An 11,982-nucleotide genomic window follows, 5' to 3' on the forward strand; every position below is an offset into this window, starting at 1 on the left:
GCTGGCTTCAGAAGCCACCGAGAAAGCGTTGAGCACAGTAGAGTTTTAAAGCTTCTTCAGAACAGATATACTGAGCAGAAATCACTTTTATTGGGATGGCTTCGTTTTAAGAAAAAGAAAAGAGACAAAGCCAAGAGAGAGACTGCTAACAGATGCCCAGGAGTGGCTGGACATTTCTGCCCCATGCTGTGCAGAGAAGGGGATTCTGGCCCACACGTCCATGCCACTCATTCCTCAAGATCAAGGTCTGCTCAGGCGTCAGTGCACTTTCTTGAATACTTGCTTGCAGACCACACCCTGCACTCTCATCTCCTGAAACAAAAGCAGATGCTTGTCATTGGCCAGAGCAAGGTCACACCTGGGGCTCAGTGAATGCAGGGGCAGGAACTTCGAAAATACTCAGTGCCTGTTATTTTTCCTCAAGAGTTGGTTCGAACTAACCAATTCCTTAGAAAGTCAGTTAAACTGGATCAGTGGAGATTGGGCCCTGCTATGCCCTGTAGGCAGAGCTGGCTGGGAAACAAATGTGGCTCAAAGCTGGCCAGCAGGACCCTCTGATGCCTCCCTTCCCCCTACTACAAGGGGCCAAAAGGCTTTAAGAACCTCAGTCCTGAGCCCAGGACAGAGTCTGTGCCCAGGCTTGGAAGAAATCAGGCCCAGACACATGGGGATTCAGTTGGTCGCCACAGGCCGAAGCTGCAAACTGTGGAATTCTAAGCTTCAGCTGCGTATTAGAATACCTGAGGAGTCTGAAAAATGCCTGAGTCCCAGGCTAGCCCAGTAACTCAGTGTTTTATCAATGTCTCAGTGGGTGGAGCCTTGGAATTGCTATTAGTAAAAGCTCCCAGGTAGTACTAAAATGCAGCCCAGGAAGCCCATGCCTCGCTTACAGGACAGCCCCTGCTGAGTGGCCGGGGGAATGACAGCACAATGTCACCACACATTCCAAGTTCTTGTTTTGTTGCATTTTGTGTTTTGAAGGAGGCTGGAAATCTGAATACTTATGTGACATCTCCTCATTTTTAAACTGTTGCCTGAAGAAGTCTGAAGCTCACTGATGGCCAAATAAAAGAGGCCCGAGGCCCCTCCCCACATTCACAATCTCTGGCACAGAGTCACAGAACTCCTGAGCTGAAAGAGCCAGTGGAGATCACATAATCTACCTTCGTTGCTCTGCAGTTGAGGAAATAGAGGCCCAGGGAGAAGGCTGGCGCAAGGTCAGGCGTGGCAGCCCAGGCTCTCCCTCTGCCTTAGCCTAAGCTGCCTCTGAAAGTAATGCCCTCGCGCCTCTTCTCAGCCCTCACATGGACCCGGATCTTCGCAGAAAACCTAAGTGGTAGGATGGCATTTTGCAGATGAAGCTCAGGGAAGGAAGGTACTTACTCAGAGGTACCCAGTGAATCAGGAGTTGAACCCAGGTCACCTGGACCAGGTTCTTTTCTGAGAAGGAAGGTAGTCAGGGAGTTCCAAGGGGACAGGAGTGACGGCAGGTCTCCTTTTGGGGGACATGTTAACAGTTATTTTAGCTCTATAGGTGCTAAGCCTCTTACTCTGGATTTGTGAGTGCTTTTCCCAGACAATGGATGGAGTAGAAATAGCTTTGACCAGAGTTCCCAGGCCAGAGGCCCCCACCTGAACTGAGAAAGGCTTCTCTTCCCCTGACCTAGACCGTTGAGATCATGTCTTAGAGAAGCTTAAAGAATTTTCCTTGATTCTAGCCTGCCACGGCTTGGCATGGTGAACACAGACATCGTTTGGGAGCAAATTTCAGTTCTTCCATTTTCTAGCTGTGTAATTTGGATGTGAGACTCCATGTTCTCATCCCCAAAATAGGACCCCTAATAGTACTTGACCCATAGGGCTACTGGGAGAACAGAAAGAGATACGGAATACGAAAGAGTTTAGCTCCATTTTTTTTTTTTTTAATTTTTACTGTTTTATTCATTTTTGAGAGAGAGACAGAGACAGCGTGAGCAGGGGAGGGTCAGAGAGAGAGGGAGACACAGAATTAGAAGCAGGCTCCAGGCTCTGTCAGCTCTGAGCTGTCAGCACAGAGCCCGACGTGGGGCCCGAACCCAAGAGCCATGAGATCATGACCTGAGCCGAAGTCGGATGCTTAACCGACTGAGCCATCCAGGTGCCCCTAGCTCCATTTTTGATGCTTAGCAGATGCACTTCTCACTTCATGTCTGTCTCTGACTGGACAGCGGAGTCAGCCTAGACCTTGAAAACTCAGTGCTCAGGTTTTTGTTTTTTTAAAATTTTTTAAAAAAATTTATTTATTTTTGAAAGAGAGACAGAGTGCGAGCAGGGGAGGAGGAGAGAGAGGGAGACAAAGAATCCGAAGCAGGCTCCAGGCTCTGAGCTGTCAGCACACAGCCTGATGTGGGGCTCGAACTCATGAGACATGAGATCATGGCCTGAGCCGAAGTCAGATGCTCAACCGACTGAGCCACCCAGGTGCCCCAGTGCTCAGTTTTTCAAAAGCCACTCAAGGGTCTCCTCCAGGCCCTTGGGAGAGAAGCTTCAGAGCAGAACCAAGGCCTAGCCACAGGGTATTCTTCCAAGATTCACTGGACCTCACCAGTGATTAAGCCTCTGGGCCCAGCTCTGCCCCCCTCCCCCCACCAGCAACCTACCAGGTGCAGCTCGTCACCCTCAATCCACTGGGTCCAGCCACGTCCCTCCTTTTCACCCTTCTGCACACACTCGAGCTTGTCCCCATCCCAGCTCACCGTGGTCTGCCAAGCAAAGGAACATAGTTGTCAGTCTTGAGCAAGCAGCCCCGACCTTGATAACCCAGGGTATGCTCAAGTCAATTTCATTACGGAACATTTGCAGCCGAACTCTGTCCACCATGTGTCTTATTACAATATGCAAATAAGTTTTATTATTATTTTTTTTAATGTTTATTTATTTTTGAGAGAAAGACAGACTGTGAGTGGGGGAGGGATAGAGAGAGGAGACACGAATCCGAAGCAGGCTACAGGCCCTGAGGTGTCAGCACAAAGCCCCACGCGGGGCTTGAACTCACTAACTGTGAGATCATGATCTGAGCCAAAGTTGGAAGCTGAACCGAATGAGACACCCAGGCATCCCTATTTTATCATTTTTTAAAGTATTTATTTATTTTGGAGAGAGAGAGAATGTGTGTGCGCATGCGAGGAGGCTAGGGGCAGAGAGAGACGGAGAGAATCCCAAGCAGACTCTATGCTATCAGTGCAGAGCCCGACATGAAGCTTGATCTAACAACAGTGAGATCATGACCTGAGCTGAAATCAAGAGTCGGATGCTTAACCAACTGAACCACCTAGGTGCCCCTGCCAATCAGTTTTAAAATTTACAAAAACTTCCCTAAATTTCACTTAAAGGGGTAATTAGGAGAGAAAACGTTATTAGGGTGGGGCTCTCGGAGCTGGGGCTGAGTAGGGGGCTGCGAAAGGAGGAGAGGCTTCCGAGGGCTGAGTGCACATCAGGTGGGCAGAGAGAGGCTATAGTCCTGAATCTTGCAGGCGAGGTTGACTTCTTAGAGTACCCTGCCTGTTTCCAGACCTTACTACCTTCCTTTTTTCCTTCCTCTCTTCCTCCCTTCCTCCCTTCCCTTATTTCAACACTTGCAAGGTCTTAGAACACGTAAAAACCTCGAGCCCTGCCCTCAAAGAGCTTTTCATCTTCTGGAGAATGACCTTAGCTATAAATAACCAACTGTAGGTACAAATGGCAGCTCTTCTAGGTACTCTCTGTGCGGTCACTAAATCCTCATGACTGTCCATTTGGAGCATGGATTAGCTGCTCTGATTTCCAGGGCAGGTTAAGGGACTGGCCAGGTTCACCCAGATGGTCAACGGTAGAGCCAGGTCAGAATACAGATGGGGCTCTGAAGCCCTCCTCCCCACCTAGACTACACTGTTTCCCTAGGTGCCCAGTGTCACCAGAGGTACAGGCCAGATACTGTGGGGTCCCAGATGAGAGCCAGGGAAGAGGAAGGTCTGGGAGGAGGTAGCACCAGGGCTGGGCCTTGAAGGAGAGGAGAATGAAGCTGGAGCGGAAGAAAGGGGGTGCTGGGGGATCACCAGAGGATGAAGGCACTGAGATGGGACAGCCTCAGGCATGTCCAGGAGGCTCCTCAGGCAGGTTCCTGGGAACCATGGGGGAATGAGGCAGCTCCCACTGCCCTGCCGGTGCTCATTGCCACCCGACTCCCCACCCCTGAACCCTCGCATCTTCCTTAAGCCCTCTGTGCCCTTCCCAGGTGCTGGGCATGCTGAAGGGGATTCAGACAGCAGGAGGAGGGGAGCCACAGGGCTTAATCTAGGCCCACGAGAAACTTCACAGTCCTACTGGAGTGGCAAAGGCTCACTCAGAAATATAGGGCTTAAGTTTTGGAATTTATTTTTTTTTAATATTTATTTATTTTGGTGACAGCACAAGCTGGGGAGAGGCAGAGAAAGGCGGGCAGAGGATCTGAAGCGGGCTCTGCGCTGACAGGCTGATAGCAGTGAACCTGATGTGGGGCTCAAACTCACAAACTATGAGATCATGACTTGAGCCGAAGTCGGACACTCAACCAACTGAGCCACCCACGTGCCCCAATTTTAGGAATTTAGAAGCATTAGTCCGGGAACTCACAGTCTAGGCTGGGATCTGTGTGCAGGCACAGTGGGCACCTCCCATATTTGCAGCTACCCACCTCCCCTTGCACAGCCTTTCCATATGTGGCAATCCCGCATTATGAGCCCTGCCTCCCCACTGCTGCTTTTAAAACTCCATTTTCCCCTTGTTCACTGTAGGGCTCAAGGCAATTCCATCCCATGACTGGGCCCCTGTGTTCCCATCTGTCATAGGAAGGGGTCAGAGGCCATTAACTCACAGGCCTTGGCTTTACAGAGGCAAGTTTCTAGGATTCATGTGTTCCTGGCCACGTTCAGCTGTCCAGCTGATAGTCAGGACAGTCAGCAACAGCCCGATAAGGATTTAGGAGAGAAGTCTGGGAGATGGGTATGGAGTGAGCAGGGCCACTTTCTATAGGAGGGCCACTTCCTCCTTCTCCACACCCCTAGTCATCCCCCGCAGGCTCACTGATGACTGCTGCCCTCTGCTGTCAGGATGAAGCCTGCAATGCAACACAGGCACAGGGGGACAGGTGGCGCCAGCTGTGTGCAGGAATAAATATGATGTTCTGTCCTGGAGGCTGTTTCCAGAGGGAGACGGAGCACTGGAGAACCTGGGGTGGGAACGTTCCTTTCTGGGGTCTAGAGATCATTCAGGGCACATGTCCAGCCAAAGAGAAGCTCCCACCTTCAAATCAGAACATAATGAAGTTGAAGTCTGATAAGGCGCGTCATGGGCAAAGACTACTAATGAATAACCCAAGTCACAAGACAAGATGCTCGTTCACTGGGCACCCTGTCCATGCCAGGCTTGTGAAGGGAAATGGGGATGGAGAAATCAGAGATTCCTCGACTTCCGGGAGCTCATAAGACTACTTGGCTTCCTCATCAACTGAACTTCTCTTTGTGTGTTTATCTAGATGTCTACTCAGCATACTAAAGGCTCCGGACTCAATCTGAGGCTAAGAAAAGATTGCTGGTTTCCAGTTACAATATACACACTTCTGCCTCTGCCAGATATATTAGAGTCAATAAGCACATTCAGGCCCTCTGTGCTGGAAAATACAGAAATGCTCAAAGGAGAACACAGTAATAAAAAGAATACCTATAATCTTGCTTCCTCAGAGGTAATTACTCTAACATTTTGGTGTTAGATATAATACATATATATATTTCTGTTTTTAAAAAATTAGGATTGCATCGTTTATGGTTTTATACCCTAGTTTCTTCATTTAATAGAAGCAATTTTCCACTTCAATAAATATACCCCATAAGCATTATTTTAATTGTTACATAATATTAAGGGAATGGCTATATAATTTGTGGGACCCTGCAGAAAATGAAAATGAGGAGCTCTTTAGAAAAATGACTAGGAATTTTAAGACGGTGACAGCACGCATTAAACCAAGTGAGGGGCCTTCTGTCCCCTGTGGCCTCTGTGATTGCACTTTGTCACAGGACCATGAAGCTAAGCCTGCTAGTATTACATCATATACACATACTATTATTTAGCCCATCTGTATTCTTGGACATTTAGGCTATTTATTATTCTGTGCTATTACAAATAAGACTGCCTGGTATTCCCAGTTTTGAACACGTCAATTTCTTGGAATAAATTTACAGAAGCAGACCTGTTGCATTAAAGAGTATGCATATTTTTAAGACTTTTGATAACTATTGCCAATTTGATCCCCAGAAAGCTCACACCTGTTTACCGTCCAACACCAATATCAGGGCACGAGCTTGAAAAAGATGTTCATTAATGGTAAGGCAGGCTTTGCTCCTGAACTAACGTGTTACCTTTTCCAGATCATTTGACGTCTTTTAACAGGGACCATTTGGATATAAATAATAAAATACCTTACCAAAATAATGATGGGTAGCAGAATTTCAGGCATCATGAGAAATGGCGGGCTAGAGGGAGTGGGCAGAAGGATCTTTGGGCATAGAGAACCCTTTCTTAGAGCCCTACAATCAAGCCTATTAAAGAGAAGAATACCTAACACACAAATGCTATGGTAGTTTCCAAAAGAGACACTATCTCAACCCCAAGTTCTGTTGACTCTGACCCTGGTTGGTAAGTTGGACAGAACAGAAATTATTCTCATCTGTACTGGATATATACAGGGGAGGCTGAGCTCAGAGATGTTGAGGTAGTTTCTCAGGGTCACCAGGCTAACAAGGAAAGAATCTGGGCTGAACCATGAGGCTTGCATGACTCTGTGTCCCTGTTTCCCAGCCTGGGGCAGGGCCCCCAGCAGGTGCCTGCTAATGTCTCTGGGGGCCGCAGATACACATAGGCATTTTGCTGAGACTCTGAGAAGCTCCCACAAGAACACCTTTCAATTCAGTCCAACCACTGTTGGGTGTGGGTGCTGGAAGCCAGAAATGGGTCCTAAAGGGATCATCGCTGAAAACGGCAGGTGGAGAAGTGCCAGGCGGGTACAGCCTGGTGTAGCTGGCTCTGGGATTAGGGGAAAACCAGGGGCTGTGGTGCCTGGAGGGGCTCCTCCTTCTCACAGGAAACATAAACGAGCTTTTTTTTTTTTTTTTTTTTTTTTTTTTTTTTTTTTAAGTGGGAAGGCATTCCAAACACAGTGAGGAAGGACATGCTGGCCAGTGCCATAAAAGTTATCCTGGAGTTAAGGAGAGGGGGGAACGAGGCCGGGGGAGTCAACGGGGCCACAGTGCCAGGCTAAAAACTGGGACTGTGGCCCTCAGCATGTTTCCAATGCCTGCCAGTGCCACCTGCACCCTCACACAGCCCACTGGCTTGGATCTGCTGGTGGAACCTATTGGCCAGGGAACCCACTGAGCCGTCCTCCAGGCTAAAGAGGGCAGGGAGCTCCGCCATCCTGTACACAGGGCTCCTGGTACCTGACCCCTCCCACCACCCACTCACCACCTGTAGCAGGTTGACCCAGTACTGTCAGCCATGACCATGTGCCTAGGAGTCGACAGACCTGGGACCTCTGTATCTAGCCGTGAGGAATGACTCTGGGCAATGGGAGTAACCTGAACTTCAGCACCCTCATCTACAAAAGAGAGATTGATGGGTCACATATCCACACCCTTGTGAAGTCCCCTCCTGCACTGACTCTGGGCTTGACCGTGTGACTTCCTTTGGCCTATGGGACATTAGCAAGCATAAGGCACGCAGCGCTTTTAAAAGCACTTGTATGCTGGGGGCTTGGCCTTTCAGAACCCTCCCCTGTGGGAACCAAGTTGCTGTGATTTGAGGCAGGCCAGGCTACTCTGGGGAGAAAGGCCACGGGGAAAAGCCCTGGAGAACAAGAGAGAGGTCACTGCAGGAGAACTGAGGCACCCCAACTGAGCCTTCAGCTAAAAATGCGGTCACATGAAACTGAAGAACTGCCCAATCGACCTACAGAGTCAGGAGAATGAACGGTTGTTGTTTTAACTTATTAGGTTCGGGGTGGCTTGCTATATGGCATTAAGTAACCAAAAGACCTACTTTACCAGGTTGTGCTGAGAACGAGAGAAAATATATATAAAATGCATAGGGCTGGCCTATGAGGCCCAAATAATTGTCATCAAGATGTCCAGAGTTAAGACGGAGATGGGATTTGCTTGTCCAAGCTGGACAATAACTAAATGTCTCTTAATGTAAGTTGGAAGCTTGAAAAGCAGTGATGGATAAATGTTTCAGAAACTCCTTCCCTTCTAGGAGACCGGGACCCAAGAGGAGACCTTGCAGGTCTCACCTTGCAGATGTTGCTGAGCCAGACGCCCAGGAGCACTGCGATGTCCACTGCCCTAAAACTTTTTTTTTTANGACGCTTAACCGACTAAGTCACCCAGGCACCCCCACTGCCCTAAAACTTAATTAGATTTTGTTTAAGCTGAAGATCAATTGGTGACTCTCGACTCATAGCAGTGATGGTTCCAAAAAGGTGATTTAGTTCTCCCACTTGGCTAGCCCAAGTTCACTTTCGGTGGGCATGGGTTTTTCGATTTAAGCTTTTGTATCCTTTGGGAATAAACCATCCCTTCTCCAGAGGACCAGATTTGTCCTAAGACCAGAAAAGGGGGGTGCGGAGCCAGGGAGGAGGATGCTTACCCAAGAACAGATGAGGGGAAATACGGAAAGAAGTGCTATGTTGGAAGGGGACTGGGTAACAAACAATAGTCACTTGTTTTCTTCTGATAACTCCTGATGGCAATCTTTCCCAGGACCTAAGAACTCATCCTGTGATCTCCTCTGTGGTAAGAGCCAGCCACTTTGCTAGACCAGGAGCAGTGAAATCTGGGACAAGGATTTGGCTTGCCCTGTGAATGCCGTGTCTGAAAGGGTCCTTAAGAGGTCATTCATCGCGGGTTCCCAGCTCAGACACTCTCCACTGCTTAATCCTTTAACCAGGGTCTAATGGTGGAATGTCAGGGAAGAGAATGTTCTTGATGCTTTCCAAGTGGCATGGGAAGGCAGGTACGTGTCGGGGCTGAGGAGGACACGGTACAAACCATGGGGACAGGCAGTGTTGCCTGCACCCTCACTGTGGGCTCTGGGACTCCACCTTGGAAACGAAGCGCAGACAGTTCCAAGGACAAGGGGAGTCTGGCCACCTTCAATTCCTCTCCTCACAGCAATCCTCACCACACGGACCACCTGCAAGTGTGCAAAAGGGCTGGAGTTCAGGGCAGCTGGTTGTAAAGTGAAGTCAGTCCAGTAACTTTTCTATTAAAAACAAATAACCTCTAACACTTTGGCTCTGTCAGCAGCTTTCCCAGAAAGACATGCACCAACAGATGAATGAAGACAGCTTTGCATCACTCCGACAAGGGACTGCCACTTCAAAAGCCATTATCCAGCCCCCCGACCACTTAGAAATCCCAGCTGGCACTGCTGCAGGGGGACCAGTGACACAGAAAATCCGACTTCGGCAGGCAGCCAGAGGAAGCGTGTCCCAGGGTCCCGAGCCCCCCTTGCCCTGTGCAGGTGACCTATACTGGGAGTGACAGACTAGTCCCACTAAATGGACCCATCTCTTGTCAGTGACCTGGCCTGGTCCACAAATAGTGGGATTCAACTTGTCTCTTAAGAATTTGTGACATTTGTTAAAGCTCCCACATGTCCCAAACACCCATTCCAACAAGCGGGGAAGGATGGACCACTGACCCCTCCACACTTGCCCACGCAGCTCCAGGAAGCCCTGTGCTATGGACCCACCTCCCAGAGGCGCCTGGGACTGAATCTTCCTGTCTCTGTGGTTACAGAGCGAAGTCAGAAGGGAGGTCTCGTCCATTGTGCTTCTTTCTGCGAAGGCCAGAGCCAGGATTGACCCAGATCTGACTCCAACGCCTGTGCTCTTTAAATTCTGGAGGGGGTGGGGGATTGAAAGACCAGACAGTGACCAGACACTTCCTGTACATCATGTGAATTGCTACAAGATGCAAATTCGCCATTCCTCCTGGAGTCTGATTTTAAAGTACGCTTCACCCTCTGAGGGTTTCTGGGCCAGTAAGACGGGTCACAGCCTCTGATGCCTGTGTTAAACACGTGAGCAAATGAGAAGGTCAGGAAAGGTAATGGAGAGCCTGTCAAATGCCAGGTACTTCCATGTTTCATTTGACTTTCAAGCTCGAGAGCTGACAAAAATTAGACTTGGTCAGGTAACCGGCCTACGTCTCGTAGGGGTTATGGGCTGAGCCATCACCTGGACCCAGTTCTTTCTGGCAGAGAAGTCCAGTAGCTGCCCATGAGGGTGGGCCCGGTGAGCGACGTACTCACTCTCTTCTGATCCACTCCTAGGAGGCTGGCAATTATCTAAAATCAGCATATTCGGGGGGGAAAGCCAATTCTCTCCAAAAGCAGATTAAAACTAAATTAATAAGGCCTTAACATGTGAACGAGTAATTAGAGACATAAAAGCTGTTACAAGCAACTACTATAAACCAGTAAAGCCACAACAAGTCCTTGGTGGGCATGAAAGAATGCAATTCTAATGCCATGAAGGAGCTAACCGCAAATGATAACACAGTTCTTAGGACAAACAAAATGATACAATGTTACAGCTAATCCTGACATGTCATTCTTAAAATTCCTTCAACATTTCTGGAAAGCGCCCAGGATCAATTTTAAAACAAGAAGCCCTCAGAGAGCTCAAGACCCTGTGAGGCCAAGGTTCTGGATGGGGAGGAGGGAAGTGGGGCTGGAGAAAGTCACAGGGCTCATGAGGAACTGTGCTCAGTCAATCTAGGGACCCAGCACTGAGTGTGCCAGTCTAGGCGCCCTAAGGCAGGGCTGGACCCAAGCTATACCATGGAGTGACTCAGCCTAGAGGGAAGGCAGATATGTAAACTGGCATTGACACTACCAGTGTTCTGACTTGGGGTGTGTGGTGGGTACCCAATCCAACCTGGAGGGACAGGGAAGGCTTTCCAGGGGAAGTAATAGCACCACTGTCATTGTCACCGTGACCATCATCCCCTAACAAGATGTGCTGAATACTCACTACGCACTGGGCAGGGTATTAAACACAGCATGGGTCCTATCTTCCTGGAGCAGTTACACTTCTCCCATTTTACAGATGTGGAGACTGAGGCTTTCAGGTCACCCAGCCACAACGTGGGGAGATGAGATCTGACTCTCACTGGACTAGAGTCCATGTTCCTGCCTACTGTGCTCTGCAGTTACCTGATCTAAGCTGACCTTAGAATGAGCAGTAGGATTCTCCAACATGGTTCCGTGCAAAGAAACATTTGGCAATTGTGGGTTCGACAGCTGCACACTAGCCTTGGGGACTGGAAACAGAGGCAGGTGAGGGGAGGACCCTACTCTCCAGAGCACACAGACTATTAGAGAAGAAGACAAGCAGAGAATTCCAGTAGGATGGCAAGTGCTGGGTAGAGGCAGGTGATGGTCGTTGGAGAAGTGGGAAGGCATCTATCTCATCAGTCTCTCAAAGGGGAGGACAGAGATCTAACAGGGAAGGCTTCCTGGAGGGGATAATTACTGCTGAAGGAATGCTGGAATTGACACTGGAAAACACCATGAGAGTTAGGTTGAGAAGTAGAAATTGGAAAAGAGGGATGAGGGAATCCCAGACAGAACAGGCCGGACAGAGGCAGGGAGGCCAGAGGCTGCATGCGGGAGGCTTCTACATGAGCTTTGCCCAGCTGGCCTCTCTCGGCAAGAACCTCCACAAGGAGCCCGACCTCGCTCCTCCAACCCCAGAACTTACTGGGGAGATGACTCAGCCTCTTTTCCCTCACTTTACATCTTTGTGGCTCCAATCAGCCAGACTTGGTGCAACGGACAGTCTGGATGTGTGCTTATCTGGCAGGCAGAGCCGGCCTGCTAGTTGACCTGAGGCAAGGAATCAGCTTATTATCAAGTTCACTGGCCAAGTGT

General features: G+C 49.2%; 1 protein-coding gene across 1 annotated transcript in view; it reads right to left on the reverse strand.

Annotated features, from left to right (window-relative positions):
- Positions 1–68: 68 nt before the first annotated feature.
- LOC144225471 (uncharacterized) overlaps positions 69–11,982 on the reverse strand; it is a 26,231-nt gene continuing 14,317 nt past the window's right edge. The window contains exons 3-4 of the mRNA XM_077756664.1: positions 2,640–2,741; positions 69–312 (exon numbers count right to left, since the gene is read on the reverse strand). Coding sequence (XP_077612790.1) covers positions 259–312; positions 2,640–2,741 — 156 coding nt within the window. The 3' untranslated portion in view covers positions 69–258. The remainder of the gene's footprint in view (positions 313–2,639; positions 2,742–11,982) is intronic.

This window comes from Crocuta crocuta, unplaced genomic scaffold (assembly GCF_008692635.1).
Source record: "Crocuta crocuta isolate KB4526 unplaced genomic scaffold, BGI_CrCroc_1.0 scaffold337, whole genome shotgun sequence".
In the NCBI taxonomy this organism is placed as follows: domain Eukaryota; kingdom Metazoa; phylum Chordata; class Mammalia; order Carnivora; family Hyaenidae; genus Crocuta; species Crocuta crocuta.